This window comes from Bos indicus, chromosome 10 (genome assembly GCF_029378745.1).
Source record: "Bos indicus isolate NIAB-ARS_2022 breed Sahiwal x Tharparkar chromosome 10, NIAB-ARS_B.indTharparkar_mat_pri_1.0, whole genome shotgun sequence".
Taxonomy (NCBI): Eukaryota; Metazoa; Chordata; class Mammalia; order Artiodactyla; family Bovidae; genus Bos; species Bos indicus.
In genome coordinates this window covers 61,030,646-61,053,678 of record NC_091769.1, presented here as the reverse complement: position 1 = coordinate 61,053,678, position 23,033 = coordinate 61,030,646, and the positions used below count along the sequence as shown (strand labels likewise).

The 23,033-nt window shown below is 36.3% G+C and overlaps 1 protein-coding gene across 1 annotated transcript in view; it reads right to left on the bottom strand.

Moving 5' to 3' along the window:
- SECISBP2L (SECIS binding protein 2 like) overlaps window positions 1-23,033 on the bottom strand; it is a 60,755-nt gene that overhangs the window by 14,543 nt on the left and 23,179 nt on the right. Inside the window, exons 8-17 of the mRNA XM_070797584.1 lie at window positions 17,537-17,671; window positions 15,980-16,060; window positions 15,284-15,451; window positions 14,870-15,011; window positions 11,517-11,686; window positions 10,626-10,758; window positions 8,873-9,035; window positions 6,515-6,735; window positions 5,392-5,546; window positions 1,148-1,367 (exon numbers count right to left, since the gene is read on the bottom strand). Coding sequence (XP_070653685.1) covers window positions 1,148-1,367; window positions 5,392-5,546; window positions 6,515-6,735; window positions 8,873-9,035; window positions 10,626-10,758; window positions 11,517-11,686; window positions 14,870-15,011; window positions 15,284-15,451; window positions 15,980-16,060; window positions 17,537-17,671 — 1,588 coding nt within the window. The remainder of the gene's footprint in view (window positions 1-1,147; window positions 1,368-5,391; window positions 5,547-6,514; window positions 6,736-8,872; window positions 9,036-10,625; window positions 10,759-11,516; window positions 11,687-14,869; window positions 15,012-15,283; window positions 15,452-15,979; window positions 16,061-17,536; window positions 17,672-23,033) is intronic.

The following is a 23,033-nucleotide window of genomic DNA, read 5'->3' as shown; positions in this document are numbered from 1 at the left end:
AAGGTGAACGACCCAGTTTTTTACATGTTAAATTTTAGGTGGCAACAAGCTGTTTAGTAAACTTTCAGCTAAGACTGAAGAGAGAAAGGACGAGAAAAAGAAGAAGTCATGTTGAAGGAGGTGGCTAAACTATTTTTAAAAAAGAACCGAGGAAGTGAATCAGAAACGAGATCAAGAAAGTGAGCAAGTATTCTAGTACAAAGTATTATAGAGACAAGGCAAAGCAACTAACTACTAAGATGCAGATTACAGTCAATATTTGTTACCTTAAATCTCACACATAAATGCTGTATTTAGTCTGTATTTCTTTTTGACTGCCATCAGATTTAACTCAGGACAAATGTCACACGTCTAGGTTTGCTAAGTTTAGACTGAATAGTATTCAGGACTTTTGTTTAGCTATTAGATACAAAATTTTAATAGTCAAGTATAAAGTATCAGGATCTTTGCTAATGTTTTGCTTCTGAGACAAACCCTCTGACCACTCATTCTTGGCTTCCTGTAAGAATTCTTCAGATTTTCACCTACAGAATTTTGTCTTTCATCCATTGCTGTTCACCTGTCTCACACGCCCTAACCTTAATAGTTTTAATTTTTACCTATATAAACAGATGAGGGCTTAATCACCTCCTAGCCCCAATGTCACATTCTCCAATTATCTGGATAATAGCTTTCTCTACACTGTATTGCAAAGCGCACAAGAATAAACATGATGTTAGGCTTAATCTCTCCTCTATACCGAGAGGGTGTGGCACAAAGTAGATGTTCAGAAAGTATTTTTATATGAATGACAGTGAAGTAAAAACAGTATAAAGTATTAGAATAAAACTTCCTAGAATTTACTTAGTTATAGGTTAGAAGAATGGTACATTTGGTTTTTTTAAATACCTTGGGATTTTTTTTTTTCATTTTAAGATTTTGGAAATGTAACTAATTTCAGGGTCTAATAGAAACTCTCAGCCCCAAATATTTTCTTAACTTTCAATGGACGTGTTTAATGCAATTTTGAAACCAAATATGTGAGCAAAATTTGCATAATCAAGAAAACTGAAACAAAAGGTAGTCATGGAAAGTCATTTTAAAAATGACTTTAATCATTAAATTATTTCAAAATTTCAGTCATTTAAAGTGGTATGTAACAACTTACCATATTCCTTTTCATTTACTTCAGAGATGGGTTCGGAAATAACGCTACAGAAAGAAATGGCACTTGCTGCAGAGGGATTCCGAGAATGCCCCATGTGGTGCGGCACCTTCTTCACGTTCTTTAAGGCTTCCTCGGCTTGCTCCTGTTCCATTGCGGCAACCATATCTTTATATGCTTTCCTGGCTTCCTCAGTAAGTTCTACTAACTTATTAAACAGGCTCTAGAAAAAGAAGAGATATTGCCTAGTCCATTTTGTGTTATACTCTTTATTACTATCATTAGCAATAAATATCTCTACTGTTTCAGGGCCGGATACACTTTCCATCAGCACAAAATCCAAAGGTATGCAAACCACAGAACTCTATAAAATATTGCAACTTATTTTCTTTTTTCTCTTTAACTTATTGATTCTCACAAGTCTGAAGCAAATCCCTGATTCAGTACTAGCCACTAAATTATGCACTATATTCAAGTTCTTGCAGAGTTTATTAACTCAACAGAGTTTATTAATTCAACAACTGCACGCTATAGCATCTAGCACTACAGTGGGTACAGAGACTACTGGAACCGCCACTCTGCTCTCAAGGAACCTTCTATATGGCTGAAAGGAGAGGACAGGAGACAATAACGATTCAAGGCACAATACCTTAAATACCTAGAAATGTGCAAAGTGTTTAGCTTTTGGAGGAAACATCTAACTGCTGGGTATCAGTGAAGAGTTCATAAAGCAATGTAACACCTGATATATGCCTTGAAAATCTGGCACAGCTTTGAGGGATGGAGACAGTGCGTTTTTAGCCAAGCATGCAAAACCATAAACAAAGGCACAGACTTAATAAAGTTCAAGGCTTGTTTGGGGAGCAGTGAAGAATAGTATATGGGTTCGAATATAAGAGAATGGGTGTATGCAGGGTGATGTCCAAGGATGCAGAAGGAGATGTCAGTCTCCATAGGAATTAAAAGCTCCCTATAATGTTTGTTTGTTTGTTGAAAGCATGCTGCTTTAAAAAAGACCAAATACAAGTCAAGTGATTGGCTAACTAGTGTTTGGCTAGCTGGGCCGTGAGAACGATGAAAGGCAAATTATAAAAACGGAATAAAGAACCTAGAAATACAATATAGAGTTAACCAGATGTTCTTCCATCAGCAAAACAGAATGAACATGAATAGAATTATCAATCCCAGTGAAATGGTAAGTAATGGAGCACACATGTGTTAGTAAAACAGCAAAATTCATATTGCATTACAATTGTACTTCAGTAACTATGAGGTATAACAATATCTAAAGCAAACTGAAGTTTCCACAGTCACAAAAGGATAATTAAAGAACAACTTAGTGGTTCGTGTGTGCGTGTGTGTGTGTGTTAGTCACTTAGTCATGTCTAACTTTCTGTGACCCCATGGACTGTAGCCCACCAGGCTCCTCGGTCCATGGGATTCTCCAGGTAAGAATACTAGAGTGGGTTGCCATGTCCTCCTCCAGGGGATATTCCTGACTCAGTAATCGAACCCGGGTCTCCTGCATTGCAGGCAGATTCTTTACCATCTAAGCTATAAGAAGGTCCTTTTAGTGGTTCTTACATCACAATTTAACAACATTCTATTCCTCCTTAATGTCTTGATTTAGTATCATAATGCAATATATATACCCACACATTAAGTAAAAAATTTCAGATGGTAGATACAATCTGGCTACCTATAAGAATATGTTTAATTATGTACATAAAATTATGTTTTTAGAAAATGGGGGGAAAGTACAGTACAACTGTCTTTTTCTAAATAAAGCACTGTCATTTAAGTATAAACCATAACATGAAAGCCTGGTAAAAAAAAGTGCCATAATGTTATGGAAAAACATGTCTCTATAAATTAAACTTGAGAAGAAAAAACATAAGTAGCATGCTTTACCCAGCTGCAGCTTAAATTCTTTATAGCAGCAGGTACAATAAACACTGTTGCTAATTGTTTTGATTTTTGAAGAGAGGTGGGTGACAGCAGTATCAAAAATATATTCAGGATTTACTTAATTTTAACAAGGAAGGAGTGAAAGGGAAGTTGCTCAGTCGTATCCAACTCTTTGCAACCCCATGGACTGTAGCCTACCAGGTTCCACCATCCATGGGATTTTCAAGGCAAGAATACTGGAGTGGGTTGCCATTTCCTTCTCCAAGGGATCTTCCCAACCCAGGGATTGAACCCGGGTCTCCCGCTTTGGAGGCAGACGCTTTACTGTCTGAGCCACCGGAGGATGGATTTCATTAAAAACATGTAACATGTCATAAATATTTCTTTGCAATATTCAACAAATCATGCACTTAAGTGAAGCCAACAAAGAAAACAGGCACATGGATATGTAATTTTGAGATTTACATTGGTTTTATAATACAATAAAACACAGAAACTGTTGGAAGTAAAATGATAGAAAAGAAAGCACAATTGAAGAGAGAGAAGCCGTTAGGGAATAAAAGTCTCTAGTAGCAGTGTAAAGACCGAAAGCTTAATTCAAAGGTTAGTCTTACTAGATGGTAAATTTAACTTAGACGGGCTACCATATTTACTGCAAGTAGACACACTTGACCATGTATCAGTATTTCCTTGACCTCCATTCTTTGAAAGTGTTTGGTAAACAGTAACTCACCTACCGCACAATGGAAAAGGCAAGTAAAGCAATGTACAAATAAAACTGGCAAACATTTTATAATATAAAAGCATTCAAATAACTTAATACATCTAATTCAGTAAGAAGTCAATATAGTTAAAAACAAACATGTCTACTTTTCCTGAGCTCGATCCTATTCCACAAACTTGAACAGTGAACAAAAAAGGACTACATTTTTATTACGTGTCATTTGTTTTATTTAGTCACTAGGTTGTGTCTGACTCTTTTGCGACCTTATGGTCTGCAGCCTGCTGGGCTTCTCTGTCCATGGGATTTCCCAGGCAAGAATACTGGGGAGGGTTGCCATTTCCTTCTCCAGGGAATCCTCATGACACAAGGATTGAACCTGCGCCTCCAGCATTGCAGACTGATGCTTTACCACTGAGCCGCCTGGGGAAGCCTATGTGTCTCTACCATGGACCTATTTACTGTTTACCATCCACATCCTCAGATATAGTTTCACATAGCAGGCAGATATACATCTACCACGCAATTTATTAAACGTTTATCACCTGTTCATTCCCAACTAATGTAAAAGGTTGTCAGACACAAAGCCAAGGGGCCTGCCTGCAAGGAATTCAGTTACATGAAGAAACACACGAACTACAGCAAGGCAGTGTGATATCTATAACTGAGAAAAGCATGGGTTCCTGTGGCAAGCACAAATATTAATCACATGACTGTACAGAGTAGGTGGGTACACAGGAAATTTAATGGGAAGTGAGAGAGAAACTGAATAAATAGGGGGATGGGACCATACAAATATAGTGACTGGATAGGAAAGAGACACTTAAATATACACAAATAGTATGGCTGAGAAGAGGGAAAACTGTTCATCAGCGGTGGCACAAAATACTTTAGCTTCAACTTCATATAAAAGTCTTATTTTATGCACCAGATTGTATACAATTTAAAACAAATATAACTGAAAACACGTCAATGTAAAAAATCACAATGAAGTCAAATAATGCACTAAAAAGAACCCCACATATTAAAACAAAAAAAATTACCAATCTTATGATATCAGTTAATAAGCATTAGTCTAAATAAGTAACATTATCATTTAGCAGCTCCTATGGGCAAAGTCTGTGTTAGCAGACTATGAGAGGAAGACAACTATCATAGGTGAAGAACTATTCTCTCAACACGTTTAGGAATTTGGTTTTCTAAAGGAAAATCTTCTCCAAGTAAAGGGTTCTTTTCTCGCTTGACTCCTAATAGCATACAATAAACCCAACATATAAAGTGAAGAAAATTATTTTACATTACACAATACTGGACATCTTTACCCAGCAATTATATGTATTATCAAGTACTACATATCTGAACCCAGAAAAAAAAAAAAAAAAAAAACCCACTGAGGCAGAAATATGAGCTAAAATCTTTTCAAAATGCTATAGGATTAACTTACATGCTTTCAACACTAAAAAAGGAAATGTAACACTCAAGAATTTTCCACTCATTCCTGGAGAGTCACCGTATCACTTCTGCAAATTCTCAAACACAACACTGGCATGTATCCAAAGAAAACGTACTATGGGGGTGGTGGCGAGGACACTGAGGGACTGTGTCTTCTAAGTCTTACCTCAGCGCCAAAGTAGTTGAAGATTCCCACTACACTAACAGGAACCAGCTTGTTCACACAGCGACCTAGAGCTTTTCTTCCAAGGGCAAACACAAATGGAATTTCTTGTTCCCGTGCCATGGCTATAACATTATAGAGAGCCTCATCCAGGCCACCTGAGACACAGAGGTTTTATTTTAGTTATTTCCTAAATGAAGCTATTTCAGCACCCTAGAGCTAAAGCAAAAGACACAGCAGCAAAGGATTCTATGAATGCTTGGGGTCACTTAGGCTGTTCCACACATTTTCCTATCTATGGCTATAGGTACATATTTTCTTTCTCCCCAGTTAAATACCATATTCCTGTAATGCCAGTATTTTTGTTTCTCCACAGGGATTAGCACAACAGGAATCAAATTTCAATATAATAAATACTTTTCATTTTTTTTAATTAAAATTGTTAATAGTAGCTGATGCCTTTTATCCAATCTCTCAGCTCATGTAAGCAGCCATCACAGGCAGGAAGACGGATTATAAATGACTGTTTTTACTAGTATGTCCCCCCTGTGCAGAATATGCCTGTTACTGCTATTGATGCATCTGTCTATTCCAATCATCTGAAGCGGCTCTTCCATGAGAAAAGGACAAAAAAGGGTGCACGACATGGTACAAAGTACTTGTGTGCTGGCTCACCCAAAGACCTCTGTTACCGCTGATTTCTGATACAAATTTCCACCATAAACACAAGCAGAAACTTTCATCTTTTTCCTAATTCTTTTTAAGAGAAAAGAGCTATCAAGGGTAATGTAAAAAATTTTAAAGTAGTAAACTTGTAAGAGTGCATTTCTTTATCTCTGTAAATAAATTCTACTGAAAAAACTTTTACAACAAAGAGGACACTTGGTTGGCTCAACCTAAATCCTTCACCAGGGTTCATAAATGGGGATTTTCTTTACAATCTGTTCTCAATTTTATTAAAATGAAATAAGTGAAATATTTCATTTTCTTTCCTCATATTCAATACTATGTTTTATACCTAAACTCTCCTAAAGAAGACAAATGGCTTCCACTTTTAAAAGTCACTACATAGTCCACAATTATACTATACAAATATCAAGTGACTTCAAAAGTAAAATGCTCATACCTTTGGATTGGATCTTTTCACAATTTGGAGAAATTATAACACACTTGATCTTGTTTAACTTCATATGTTTCGTAACTTCTCTGAGACCCATAACCAGCCGTCTCCTTGCTTTTGCTCTCACAGGATCCTTTTGATAGATGCGTTCCTGGAAGCTGACAAGTTCTTGAAGAAGAAGAGTCACACATTCATCAATCTCTTTACAAAGAACCTGATTACAATACCTGTAAAGGAAATCAAAAATAGGTAATTATAAAATTACTTAGGAAAAAAATACATCCAGCAACAGGTTTTCATTTAAAAAAAAAAACAAGTCTTAATCTCCTAAATACTTCAATCAATGAGAAAAATAACAGAGTTCTTCTGAATTAGAACAGATCGGCTTTTATGTAAAGGACAGACCTCTAGGAAGTACTATCTAAACACCTAATTACTAAATTCCTAACGGTATGAATCAAATATTAGCCTTCTATTAGATAAAAACAGGCATTTTTTGGTAAGGAGATAAAGCATAAAGTTATTTTATTTCAATGAATACTAAGGATGCCTCTAATAAGAAACACAGTGATTTCATAAAAGCTAACCAAATGCCTAATACCAACAGTTCCTCATCCATGCTTGGATATATCACAGTCTCTAGGCACTGGCTTCTTGAACCATAAAAATAGGGATGACAGCTTCCATGGTCCCTCTAACCCTGAAAATCTATGACTAGAGAAGATGAATTCAGTAATTAAATTGAAGTCAAAACCAAAGAGATCTTCAAGGTAAAAGTCACATGCCCTTATACTGGGCAAAGCAACTGAATGGGGCTCTTTGTGAGATAACATATGGCCACAGCTCAGATCCAACCAGTCCATTCTAAAGGAGATCAGCCCTGGGATTTCTTTGGAAGGAATGATGCTAAAGCTGAAACTCTAGTACTTTGGCCACCTCATGAGAAGAGTTGACTCATTGGAAAAGACTCTGATGCTGGGAGGGATTGGGGGCAGGAGGAAAAGGGGACAACAGAGGATGAGATGGCTGGATGGCATCACCGACTTGATGGACCTGAGTCTGAGTGAACTCCGGGAGATGGTGATGGACAGGGAGGCCTGGTGTGCTGCAATTCATGGGGTCACAAAGAGTCGGACACGACTGAGTGACTGAACTGAACTCAACAGCTCAGAAAACACGAGGTGAAGTGCAAAGCCACTACAGTACTTAATTTCAAGGGTAAGGAAGTCATTTAGGTTAAAGTAAGCTCAGTTCAGTCTCTCAGTCGTGTCCAACTCTTTGCGACCCCATGAAAGTAAACTACTTATATATTCTACTTTGCTAGTTCTCATCCATAATCTCTATCATAAGTAGGTATTTAACAAAGAGAACTGGGGTAATTTCTAATCTAAGAATGCCAGGCCAGCAAATTGCCACTTGTAAATAACATTATATGGTGAGAAAATCCAGGCTTGCCATTCTCTAGTGAAAAAAATAATGGAGGTTTTTCTAATGTTTATGTGAAAAATGTTTAAATACATACGAGTATGACATTACTTCAGAACAGAAGATACAACCAGACAAGATTAATAAAGTATACAAAATTAAGGAATGCAATTAAAGAATAAAATGCCAAAAATGCAACTTTCTTTATTCTGCTTTTCTTCCAAGCTGTTTATTTCATACATGAACAAAATCTTATTCTCCAAGTATTTATTTTCCCTATATCTGTTATTTGACACTTAACTAATTAACTTTTCAAATCTAGGTGGTATTTGCTCAAAACAGCAATATAAAAAAAAGGAACAGAACAAATCATTGTGGTTTGAATTCACATTACTCTTACGCTGGGATTCTTTCATAAGCAAGAAAGAATAAAGGTAAAATTAATTCATCCACACAAATGTTCATATTCCCAAATCCTTCAGAGCAATGACTGTCAGTTCAAGATTATTCACAGATGGCATTTTAAAACTTAGAAATATACACTTAAAAACTAATAGCTTTAGGTAATAGGTTGACTTCATATAGTAGGGTCTTAGAATTGTCATTGGTTAGAGAGTTTTTTTGAAGGACAATATAAACCGAAAAGCAAAAGCACTGGAGAGGGAAAATGTCATAGTATGGCATTTTATAGATAAGCTCTAAGAGGCCAAATTTCCTAGGGATGAACACTAGTTGCTATAAAAAGAATATTTATTGTCAAATCGCTTTCACATGAACACAGATAAAATGTTTTCCATATAATAAAACCAGCTGTTAAACTAAATCTGAAAGATCTCTGGTATTGTTGGCTCAACCCACCAAGAAATAATAACAGTATTAAATTCAGGACTACAATCAAGATATTTAAACTATTCAACCTCAATAGAAACTAAAACTTACTCTCTAAATCTTTTGCTGTGGATTTTGGTTATTGTTGAAGATGCCATTGGACTGCCTATCCCAGAACTAGCTGGAGAGCCTTGGGACACAGGTGTCATACAGTATGGAGAGTTCTGACTTGCTGGAGACAGGGATGTATCACTGGGCATGCTCAGTCCAGTATCTGTGGAGAAGTGGGGTGAGGAGAAAGAATTTAGGAATTTCAAATGCTGAAAAGCCCTACACCAATCAAAACAACTTAGAATGGCAGTATCTTTTGTGTCACTTTCAAATTCTCCAGAAGCTACCAAGTTGGGCATTGCTCCTGTCACAAACATTTCTCATATACTACAAATATCAAATCTTCCTATTAGGTCTTAAAATATACTCTGAAAAAAAATCAAGCACAGCCTATAAGTCTTCACAGAAAAGATGAGAGAAGGCAAAGTAACCTAAACACGTACCCTTAGAGGATCTAAATTGAAGAACAAAATGACGTATTTGCTTCTGCACCTCTTTCCGGATCATATTACCTGCTTCCTAATATTTTTCCACCTCTTTCTTAGAAATAATTTTTTAAACAGCCTTAAAATTCCCATTGCTGCTAGCAATGATGATTCTACCTCTCCCATTCCCTCCACACCACTCCTGACCCTCCAAGCACCACCCAAGTTTCTCTTTCATCTGGTCTTTGCTCCTGTGCTCAGGTAGCCACGTTTGTCATCTTTTGACTCAATTGCTTCCTTTAGTTACTGCTTCCTTCTCAAACAAATGAACTCAGGAAATGAGTTAGTATTTGTCCAGTCCATTAATTTGCAAAATTATATATACACCTTATCTCTCTGCTAGACTGTAAATTTATTGTAACAGGGACGGCCCACTACACAGCTTTATTACATTTCCTGAGCTTCCCACCCCCACTCCAGTTATTAAAGTACACACAGTTAAGTATTCAAAAACACTTGTTGAATGAATGGATAATTAGATAACACCTAAATACAAAGGGAAAGATGTTTAATTGAGAGTAAAGAAGAATTCTAACCAAGTATATTGGAATAATTCTTAGAAGTAAATTTATTTTTCTAAACCCAATGGAACATTGGTACTACATCTACGTGTAAACCAGATTTAAATATTTTGCTGAAATTTGAAGAATAGCAGTAGAAAAAGGGACCTAGTCAGTCCTCTCTCAAAATCTTTCTTTCACAGTAGTATAAATTTTTGAAGGCATTTGCAGTTTTCCTGAGGTCCCATTTGGAATCATGTTCTGGTTACCCACTGTATGGGACTGAATCCTATCAACCAACTGGACTCTGCACCGCAACAAGCTTTACAATTCTCTCTTTGTAGCATATGTGTTAATTCCACAAAATTAACTGAAAAATATCTGTGTACAAGTGGACCTGTGTAGTTCAAACCTGCATTGTTCAAGGGTCAACTGCAGTCCTGCAAAGAAAAGACAGCCAACTGTGTTCTGGATATAAAAGAAGACAAAAGGAGCTGTGACAGTTACAGAGGAGACATTAGTGAGATGAGAGTACACAATAAATTCAGGATTTAAGCTTCAAAACTGCCACAGACCTACTATTAACACCTGCCCCTCCTTTAAATATCTCCTTACAGAAGCATCTTCCAAATAAACTCTCAAACATAAAAAAAAACTTAGATAAAACATGGAGCACATTTAGGAGAATAACTAGTGATGTGCTGTTACCTACCAATTAAAAAACTCTGGACCATTTTACGAGAAGAAAGGGAAAAGGAGTGATCTTACCTTCCTGGGAAACAATCTCTTGCGGCAAATCATCAATAAAATCTAAGTGCATTTCTACTGGTTCCTCAGATCCCAAAAGATTGTGGTCCACAGTTAAACGGCCCTTCTTTTCCTCTCTTTCTTTCAAAATAACCTAAAAGTCATTACCAGTCTTAAATTACTCTTTAAGTATGTACTGAATGATTAAAATGTTCACTATTATACACTTAAAAAAAGGACATGAGGATTTTGTCTGGCTACGTGGAAACTGGCAAAAATGTAAATGTAATTTTAGGCAGTGAAGCTGAAGGAAGTACTATATCCAAAATAAAGGGAGGCAATATAATGCTACAAGCTATTAAACCAGATCTGCTTCATTCTTTAAATCCGAGTTGACAAACTAGGGCTTTCCCCAAAATGGGTAAAATTAAAAGTGTGGAAACCAGACCACAGCGTTACATTAGATTTATTTGGTTATATATTATCTCATCCTGCTCCTCCTAATAACAAAACTGAATTAAAGAGAGCAGATATTATCCCCAACTTAAAGATGAAGAAGATAAAGATAAGAAAGGCTTGATAAAACAAAACACTAAGTACTAAGTACTAAGTTGGTACCAGAACCTCAGGCTTCTGATTTCTAGGGTCCAAAGTTTTTGGATACCTAAATGTTTAATTTTTTCTGTTTTAACCTTACAGACAGAACTCATTCTCCAGAGCCTTGGTCAACACAGAAAAAGAGTCATGATGCTGAGACCCTAACCTCAAATTAACTAACTAATCATCATGAAGATACATGCTTAACAAACTTTCCACAATAATTTGTTGGCTAAAATGCCACAACTACATTTGCAAAACAGATTTAAACCCTTATTTATCCTGTAAAATAATCATCCCCAGGTTTTGATTTACCTTTTTAAGTGCTGTGGGCCGTTTTAGTTTTGCAATTTCCTTTTCTTTTCCTTTTTTTGCTTTAGAGGAAGTAATGTCCAAAGAATTAAAGGATGTCAAACAGGGCTGACTTTTGGTTAAAGGTTTTCTGTTAGTAGAGTCTTTAGTGTGGAAAGAAGCTGCAGTGACCACTAAAACCAAACAAGAACATTAGTTTTACTCTTATGGCCAACTCCACACACTTTCAAAATTTCTAATGATAAACGTCTAAGAACAAGAACATCCTCTTCTTGTGGAAAACTGACATCATAATAGCAGAAGCAGTATTTGGCCATGCAATGTCCCTCAGATACAGCTCCAAAGAACCATTCTACCTCTGAAATTTCAAAACTCTGTACCTCTTCTTATTGCTAATGAATCTAAGAATGACCCTTATATAAGGTAAGTACTGTCACTCCTCATTTCAGCCTGTAGGTAAAAAATGATGCTTTTCCCTCTCAGCTGTATTCTTCAGTACTAGTCAAGCAATTCGTTTATGCCTGATTGATACCCTCATTCTCCAGTGCATACCGCCCATCCTTCAGTAAACCTTGCCTCTATTAATCATCTCAATCCCCTCATTCTAGCAGAAAAGCTTTCCTGTTACTTCCCTGAGCAGATGCTTTCCAATATAAGCTTTTAAGCCACCTGAGAGGAGGTGGCAGGCATCCTTACTCCCACTCAAGGCTCACCAACCACTTCTGCTAGTAATCCCATCTCAGGATTAATTCCTCAAAGATTTTGCTCTATCCCTTTCCCCTTTAATCTTTCAAGTTCTTCCCTAACTCCCCAGAAGAAGTTAAAATCTCCTCTACATGAAAGGATGAAAAAAGGCAGGCAAACCAACAAAACCTCTCCCCTGAATGGCTTCTAAGGCACCACCAACTCCCTCTCTCTTTCTGTAACTTCCAAATAGTCGGCTTTCCCATTACTTTTCAAATCATTATAATCTGGCCCCTGCCTTACCCACTTTCTTGAAACTGCTATTGCCTAGATCACATATAATTTTACAATCGCCAAATCTAATTCTGAGTCTTTGCTCTACTCGTTTTTTTCTTTTTAGCATGTGTTACCAAAGACCATATCCTTCCTCTTTCCGAAAATTCTATCCTCATCTTCTGTTACATTCCATTCTATTTTTCTTACCTTTTCTCAAACCTGTTTTTCTGGTTCTTTTTCCTTCTGTGTTTTAAATCTGAGTGTTCTACATCTTTTATCCTAATTTTTCTCTCCCCTGACAATCTTATATATTTCCAATTACAACAATCATCCCTATTTGAAATTTATTGACTTCTAACCTGAACTGCATATACCTAACTATGTTAAATAGGAACCACCAAGATGTCCCTAACTAATATTTCAAATACAACAGGACCAGAGTCTGTTCTTCCCAAGAAAATTCTTATTCCATGATCCTTAGTCTATTTGGAATCATCCCATACCACCAACACAATGCTCTAAGTCAGAGAGTCTGGAGTCATCTTTGACTTGTTGCCACATTCCATCAATTAAAAAATCCTATTAACTTTCTTAAAATCCTTTACATCTCTGCCATAGTCCTATCCTTCTTTTGGACTTCCAAAGAAAGCTGATTTCTTTGTAATCAACCCTTACAAATTTAAACATGGTGACAAGTTAGAGGTTAACCTCATTTCTATCTTTCAAGAACTTTACCCTCCCTTCAAAGTCCAGTTCAAATCACATATGAAGTCATTTATAACATCTTCCCCATATGGCCCTGTTGACATAAATCACTCTTTCTTCTATAAGTTCATTAAACTTTGCTAGCACCTTTCCTGAAGCACTGCTTTTTATGAGCTATGTGTTTATATCTTTCTGACTACACTATAAATCTTCTTAACCACAGACATATCATAATCATATCTGTAATTCCACAGTTCCTGACACCATGCTTTGCTTGTAGATAATTACATTTGTATATAGTAACATGTGTTAAATGAATCAAAGTTGTAATATAATAAGCCACTTGAAATATCACAGACTAATAGTCTTTTCCCCTAAATAATTAGTTACACGTTACTGAGCACTTTACATGTATCATCCCATTTATTCCCTCAAAACAATCCTGAAGCAGGTACTGTATTATCTCTATTTTAATATGAGGAAATTGAAGCACAGGAAGATTAAATAACTCGCCAAGGAAATACATGGAAGAACAGGATCCAGGAGATAGTTCAAATCCAAAGCCCCCGCATGCAGCCCCTAGATCACACTGACCCCGAACACTGCTAACTCTCAGTTCCATTTCCTAGGCTCCTTTACTCTTAGTAAGATGTTACTACCACTCTCCTCATCTCAACAGCATGTAACTCTAAAGCCTAGAATGTACTCAATGTTAGTTTTACTAACAGTTACTCTAAGCTAAGGTTCATACTGGATGGGTAATTAACTATAGGTTTAAACCTTTTGCATACACAATTAAAGTTATAAACTGTTACTATCTTTTTGTTTAAAAACAGTAGATCCTTTATATAGGAACAAAAGAAACAGAAAATTCAATTCTGCCTCTCAACATCAGTGTTTTTTATTGGTGCCTTTCTCTTTCCTTTATCTTATTCCTCATCCTCCTAAAACAAAGACTATGAAAACAAATGAGGGAGCACTTCAAAGCTGCTGAGCCTAACTCTGATGAGGTTTGTTAAAAAGAACTGTTTCAGGAGAAAGCAAGATCATTTTCTCCCTCCTTCCCACTCTCTTTCTCTCACATACACACAAAATTTGATCAGAACTCCTAGGTTTCCCATTTGGTTTTAAATTGGATAATTTAACAGTTATAGAGCCAAATTACTTGTGGTCCTTACTGCTACCTTCAAAGCTGGTCAATGATATGTACCAACTGACAAATCTGAACAGAAATCCAGAGGGCCTGAGGGAACACACTATACTGATGTCTGAGGGAAGGGAGTTCCAGGTAAAGGAAAGAGCAAGCCTCAAGAACTGCGCTAGAAGCACATTAGAACTGTCTGTGGAACAGCAAGGGGCTAAGTGGCTAAAGCAGTTTGTGCCAAGGGAGAATGGTGGGGAGGGCCAAAAGGTGACAGGGTCAGCTGAGATATGACTTAGAACTCCGGATTCACTCCAAGTGAGATGAGGAGTTGCTGGAGAGTTTTGAACTTATATTTGAAGAAGATCGCTCCTTTAAAGATAGACTGGGGGTTAGGGTGAATGAAAGGTAGGTAACAGTGTGGCAGGAGAGGAGCTGCTGAGTAATTAGACTCTGGATTTTTTTTTTTTTTAGGTATATATAATTTAGATTAACAATATCCAAAATATATTACCAAAGTGAAATAACATATTGCTCAGATGAATATTACCTGTATATGACAGAGGTCTGGTATTAGTAATTTGCCGTGCTTTCATGGCTTGCTGTTGCTTTTCCAGAGCTGCTAACATATCCCCCAAATCTAGCTGCACAGGTGTTTTATTCTTTTTTCCAGCTGCCTTTGATAAAGCTTCCTGCAAGATAAATATGAAAACATTTTTGTTATAGTATGAAAATGTGACAATTTAAGGGAATTCCCTGGCAGTCCAGTGGTCTGGACTCCACGCTTTCACTGTGGAGGGTGCGGGTTCAATTCCTGGCCGGGGAACTAAGATCCTGCAAGCCATGCGATAAGGTAAAAAAAAGTGGCAATTTAAGATAATTGTATTTGTCACTCTTCCATCCACCCTCTCCCTCAAACTTACCAAATAAACTACCATATTTATTCATAAAAATGAATACATACCTGTAGTTTTTTTTGCTCCATACTTATTTCTGAATATTCTTGAGCGGTGGCAAGGGCTGCTGCTAAAGCTTTCTTCTTTTGACTTTTTGCACGTTTAGGAACTGAGGTTGTAATGGGAATTGGAGTCTGAACTATATTGATTGGTGAGTTTTCTGGTAAATCATCCAACTATGATAACCAGAGAAAACCATTTTTTAGTGATTCCATAAAAATCTAATCATAAGGAAAGACAATCTAGAATGTGAGAAGTTCTATAGTATAACTGGGCTAGACTGTTCAAAAGATTCAATGTCATAAAGAACAGAGTGAGGTGGTAGGACCATTCTAGACTAGCAGACTGGAAAATGATAGCGACATAACAGCATACTGCAGTAGGTGATATAAGCGTCTGGATTCTGTACTAAAAACAAAAGCACTCCAAAGTAAAGTTTTACAACTGGGGAAATTTTAGCAGGGACTGTATGTCGCATGATGTCATTTAATAAATGGTATTTACTTCTCTGAAATGGAACTACAGATTTCAAAGGACAGTGTCTGTTCTGGCTACATTGAAAATACTAAATCAGTACTAAATACAGTGTTTCTTCAATACCATCTGCCCAAGTCTTTATACTTCCCTGTAGTATTTCTTTCCAACACAATCATGGCTCAAAAGACATTCATACATTTTACTTATCTTTTTAAAAAGTCACTTACTACTTTTGAAGAAAGTTTCTGTTGCATATTCTCATCTTTAGCATTTCCATTCTCACTTAGTTCTCGAAATCCATCTTGATCCTGAAACAGTTCCACATTTTAAGTAAAAACACAGTCCAAAGCAATAAATTCTTAAGAACAACCTTTTATAATGCTTGAGAGTAATGAGAAATGGGGAAGTAATCAACTCAAGTAATTAACTCAGTATTGAACTATTTTAAGTGAGTCTTAAAAAGGAAGTCTCATTTCTCATAGGCTAACACAAAGCTAATTTAATTATTCAAGGATGAGGACATATCCACACATCCATCCTTTGGATTTCTGTATTTATAACTCCATTTTTATTAATAATTCTACCCAAGGTATTACCCAAAGTAAATAAAAAGAAATTCAAAAAGGATTTTTATCACATTTCACATAATTTGGATTTTAAAGAAATGGCTTAATATGAATTTCATTAATACATTCCCTGTCCCACTGCTACATATACCTAGAAATAAGATTAAAAGTTAAAAAATAAAAATAAATTCCCTATTCAGAGTAATTTCTTAACCAATATCCACCTTTACACTGAAAATTATCTAATATCTTCAAATATAACTATGGAATGAATCATGATTAAGTGTAAATAAAAAATCTGCCACAGGTACCGTTCTTGATATAATAGATGCACTCTAGATGCACTCTCAAGTCCTTTAGGGCAATTATCAAGTTTATGGAACATATTACTCATCTCTAGCCTCTGGCTTCCGTATATTTAAAATGCAACTATTAAGCCATTTTATAGAAACTATGTTAATAAAAATGAGTTATTCAAATGAGTTACCTGGGATGTTTTTTACCATCTTGACACAAACTCTACTCATTCTTTAAAACCTATTCCAAACACTAACCCTATCCTGCCTCAAACCCAAAACTTACTACTCCTCTCAACTCTAACCACACCTAAGAATCACCAGGTGTGTGCATGCCTACATTGCTCTTCACACAGCAATCTCCCTAAGGGTAGTGTGTTTCTTCATGTTAATGCATCATGCAGAGCACCTTACTAAATACATAACAGGCCTCCAATGAGTGCCAGTTAGATGAATAAGTAATAAAAACACTGCCATTAGAATATAAAGCGTCTGCCTATTAGAGAAAGTAAAATAGCCTTTTACCTTCCTTCTCAAGACTCCCTTGACTAGCAGTACAAATTAACCAGATTTAACTATTTTCAAATTTGAAAGCCTTAACAAAAGAGACTCAACACTGATAATTAAAGATGGGGAGAAGATTCATATTAGGTGAAATTTATATAAAATTAAGTTCTATCTCTGCATGTTATTTCAAAATGATGACTATTCATGACAAAAATTTAAAAATAAACATTAATAAAGCTAATGTTTAGACTAACTATATATAACCAAGAAAAAACGTGAGTCAATACTTCTAAGTAACTTACAATCTAACAGCAGTGATGGGTTAAGCCATAAAAAGGTACTTATCATAATGTAATAAAAATTAATTTCTGAATGGGAACATTTACTGTAACAATTTACAGTTTGAAATAAGTACCTCAAAATATAGAGACTCAGAATTTGGGTCGCCTCTGTGAGACTGGCTGGGATTTAACTGCTTATTATCTTGTCTCTTTTGCAAATTTTGTCTTCTTTCTGAGGAAGTACTATGTCCTCGGCATCTGAATCCAACCTAAATAAACCCCAAAGGAGGGGGAAAATGTATTAAGTAAAATGTTTTACTAAAGTATAACATACAGAAATGTACCCAAAAGTATACAACTCAATGAATTTTCATAAAGTGCATAATTTATTATAAAAGGCCAAAACATTGATAAATGAGGTAAATATAATGAAAACACAAAAATGTAATAATTAGTGCATATTACTCCCCCCCCCATAGAGTTTTGCCAAGAAAATGCACTGGTCATAGCAAACACCCTCTTCCAACAACACAAGAGAAGACTCTACACATGGACATCACCAAATGGTCAACACCGAAATCAGACTGATTATATTCTTTGCAGCCAAAGATGGAGAAGCTCTATACAGCCAACAAAAACAAGACCAGGAGCTGACTGTGGCTCAGATCATGAACTCCTTATTACCAAATTCAGACTGAAACTGAAGAAAGTAGGGAAAACCACTAGACTATTCAGGTATGACCTAAATCAAATCCCTTATGATTATACAGTGGAAGTGAGAAATAGATTTAAGGGCCTATACCTGATAGATAGAGTGCCTGATGAACTATGGAATGAGGTTCGTGACACCATACAGGAGACAGGGATCAAGACCATCCCCATGGAAGAGAAATGCAAAAAAGCAAAATGGCTGTCTGGGGAGGCCTTACAAATAGCTGTGAAGAGAAGAGAATCTAAAAGCAAAGGAGAAAAGGAAGGATCTAAGCATTTGAATGCAGAGTTCCAAAGAATAGCAAGAAGAGATAAGAAAGCCTTCCTCAGCAATCAATGCAAAGAAATAGAGGAAAACAACAGAATGGGAGACCTCTTCCATAGAGATCTCTTCAAGAAAATTAGAGATACCAAGGGAACATTTCATGCAAAGATGGGCTCGATAAAGGACAGAAATGGTATGGACCTAACAGAAGCAGAAGATATTAAGAAGAGGTGGCAAGAATACACAGAGGAACTATACAAAAAAGATCTTCACGACCCAGATAATCACGATGGTGTTCTCACTGACCTAGAGCCAGACATCCTGGAATATGAAGTCAAGTGGGCCTTAGAAAGCATCATTACGAACAAAGCTAGTGGAGGTGATAGAATTCCAGTGGAGCTATTTCAAATCCTGAAAGATGACGCTGTGAAAGTGCTGCACTCAATATGCCAGCAAATTTGGAAAACTCAGCAGTGGCCACAGAACTGGAAAAGGTCAGTTTTCATTCCAATCCCAAAGAAAAGCAATGCCAAAGAATGCTCAAACTACTGCACAACTGCACTCATCTCACATGCTAGTAAAGTAATGCTCAAAATTCTCCAAGCCAGGCTTCAGCAATATGTGAACCGTGAACTTCCTGATGTTCAAGCTGGTTTTAGAAAAGGCAGAGGAACCAGAGATCAAATTGCCAACATCCGCTGGATCATGGAAAAAGCAAGAGAGTTCCAGAAAAACATCTATTTCTGCTTTCTTAACTATACCAAAGCCTTTGACTGTGTGGATCACAATAAACTGTGGAAAATTCTGAAAGAGATGGGAATACCAGACCACCTGATCTGCCTCTTGAGAAACCTGCATGCAGGTCAGGAAGCAACAGTTAGAACTGGACATGGAACAACAGACTGCTTCCAAATAGGAAAAGGAGTACGTCAAGGCTGTATATTGTCACCCTACTTATTTAACTTATATGCAGAGTACATCATAAGAAACGCTGGATTGGAAGAAACACAAGCTGGAATCAAGATTGCCGGGAGAAGTATTAATAACATCAGATATGCAGATGACACCACCCTTATGGCAGAAAATGAAGAGGAACTCAAAAGCCTCTTGATGAAACTGAAAGGGGAGAGTGAAAAAGTTGGCTTAAAGCTCAGCATTCAGAAAATGAAGATCATGGCATCCGGTCCCATCACTTCATGGGAAATAGATGGGGAAACAGTGGAAACAGTGTCAGACTTTACTTTTTTGGGGCTCCAAAATCACTGCAGATGGTGACTGCAGCCATGAAATTAAAAGATGCTTACTCCTTGGAAGGAAAGTTATGACCAACCTAGATAGCATATTCAAAAGCAGAGACGTTACTTTGCCAACAAAGGTTCGTCTAGTCAAGGCTATGGTTTTTCCTGTGGTCATGTATGGATGTGAGAGTTGGACTGTGAAGAAGGCTGAGCGCCGAAGAATTGATGCTTCAACCGTAGTATTGGAGAAGACTCTTGAGAGTCCCTTGGACTACAAGGAGATCCAACCAGTCCATTCTGAAGCTCAGCCCTGGGATTTCTTTGGAAGGAATGATGCTAAAGCTGAAACTCCAGTACTTTGGCCACCTCATGCAAAGAGTTGACTCATTGGAAAAGACTCTGATGCTGGGAGGGATTGGGGGCAGGAGGAGAAGGGGACGACAGAGGATGAGATGGCTGGATGGCATCACTGACTCGATGGACGTTGAGTCTGAGTGACCTCCGGGAGTTGGTGATGGACAGGGAGGCCTGGTGTGCTGCGATTCATGGGGTCGCGAGAGTCGGACACGACTGAGCGACTGAACTGAACTGAATTGAACTCCCCCCCATGCATGAACACTTATATTGGCTTTATTTGTAATACCAAAAACAAGAAACATCCCAGATGTCCTTCATTAAGAGTATAAACTCATGTGGTATATTCACCCTATAAAACAGTAGGCGATCATAAAAACAAACTACTGATATAACTAGCAATCTGTAGGAATCTCCAGAAAACCACACTAGTGAAAAAAGTCAATCCTAAAAAGACTGTATCAGTTTATGTATACAGCATTCTTGAAATGACACAATCATAAAATGAGGAAACAGATTAGTAGATTCACATTAGTGGATTCTAGAGTTTAAGGAGAAGCCGGTGAGGAAAGGAAGGGAGTCTGGCTATAAAAGAGTGACATAAGGGATCCCAGTAGTAATGGATCTGTTTTGAATCCTGACTACATTGATGTCAATATCGGGGTTGTGACATTGCACTAGTTTTGAATGATGTTACCATTGACAGAAACTATGCATTACCTTTTCACAAAAAACTATTTTATTTTAGATCTTTTAATATCTGCAGCTTTCGTATTTTTTAATCCTAAGAAATATTAAAAATTTTAAATGTTGTTTATAAGAATACAGATTTAAGAGAATAAAAATTTCAGTCACATAAATTATTATCCTATTAATACATCTGCAAACTGTTCAACTGTCATACAAAGAACTAAGAGTAAGAAAAAGCATTATCTTAAGACAATTAAGTTCCCTCTCTTAAGTACCCAATGCAACTTATATGAAATGCCCTTCTTAACCAGGACACTTTAGAGAAGATGAGAAAAGTACAGTGTTCTTTACCAGTTACTCAAGAATCCTAATAATAAACAGAACTTGAAGTGGACCTGGACTGCAGGTGCTGGTATACAGGCTTTGGATATGGAATCAAAAATATGCACAAAAAGCCCTGGAAGCACCTGGCAATTCTCATGCTAATCAACTGGTCTAAGAAGACTTGCCAATAAGAAACAGAATTTTTATACTCTCTTGGGAAGTAGGTTGTATGGCAGAACTATAAGCTAGAGCACAGTCATACAGTAAATGTAATTCTTCCTTAGAGGATCTATTGTGAAAACTGGGCTACTTCCTATAACCTATAAGCACCTGTTAAGAAACTAGATAATTTTCCAAGGACCCAACAGATTCTTGGTTTTAAATATTTACTTCATCTTAAAACAGCCTCATGAACATGGATAGAGAGACAGATAGAAAAATACACCATGTGATGAAGCCAATTTTAGAAAAATCTTTGGTAGTATCTAGCAATGAATGTTCTCTATAAAATTATTTCAACTTTAATGTCTGTTTAAAAATTTTCATAATACAGTTTTTTTTTAATTGGTTCATGAAAAGAAGCTCACACAAGGATGGCAAAACAAACACAATTTACAATGTCCAGGTACCAAAGAAAGGACTTAATTCACATAAATTATTCACACTGAAATGAGTACTAACAATCAAGCCCCAACACAGGGATGAATAGGAAGCAAGAGAATAATTCCTGAGTGAAAATCTTCATTCCTTTGTACAGTCACTATCACAAAAAAGTACATGTAAATCTACCTTCCAAACAGCATTACCTCAAATGTTAGCCTTCTTGTAAACCGCAGTTAATATATAATGTCGTTACAAACACAAAAACAATTCTTTTAAAAAATAAATGCAACTTAATTCTTGGAGACAAAGTCTGAGGATTAAATTAAAATCCCCAACTAATGGTTCCAACAAAGTTCATGGGGATCAAACATGCAAGTATTTCAATTACCTCCTGAAATGAACCTTTGTTTTTTTAAGTTCTTCTAAAAGAGTTTTGTTAACAGAGACTGGGCATACAGAACAGAACCAAGCAGAAATAACAAATACATATTAAGATTCTTAAATGACTAGCATAAAATTAATATATAAAGATTTAAGTTTTCATGCTCCATTTACATAACAAAAACACTAAGAATTAATATATGAAGAATATGTACAAATTTGTTTTCAGAAAACTATACAATACTTCTAAAGAACACAAAAAGGTGACTCAAAAAGAGAATGACGTATTTTTTTTCTAGAAAGATGCCACATCATAAAGGATGTCCATTCTCCTTAAGTTGATAGATTAACAACCAAACAACAAAACAGAAAATCCAGAAACAAGATTTCAAAATATATGGAAATTTAATAGGTGATAAAGGTGGCTATCTCAAATAGATGAAGTAATGGACTTGTCAATTCACAGTGGTGGGAGATTTGGGTAGCCACACGAAACACACAAAATAAGACCCATTTTTCACAACATCCATTAAGACAAACTCTAAATGGAATAAAGATTTAAATGTAAAAAACACAAGAGCATAAACACATTGGAGGAAATCAGACAAATTTCTTTATAAAAAATCAACTTCTTAACAGTATTTAAAACAAACTTGTGCATGGCAATTATTAAGCAAAGTCAAAAATAAAAATGAAAATCTAGTAAAATATTTGCAACTCATAACAGACTAAAGGCTCTTAAAATTTCTTTAAATTTGGTAACAGCCTGATCAAACTGATTTAAAAATGTACAAAAACAGAGAAAAAGGTCAAAACACAATAAATGGGCAAAGAACATAAGTTCACAGAAAAGTACAAATGGTCCTTAAACATATGGAAAGATGCTCAACTACATGAATACACTATTTCTCCTAACTGGCACAAATCCAGAATCTTGAAAACACATGGTTTCTGAGGCTCTATGGAAATAAGCACTCTCCACATGACTGTTAAGAATGCAAACTGGCACAATCTGGTGATATCTACCAAATAACAGAGGTGATTTCACCTTTTCACTCAGCAATA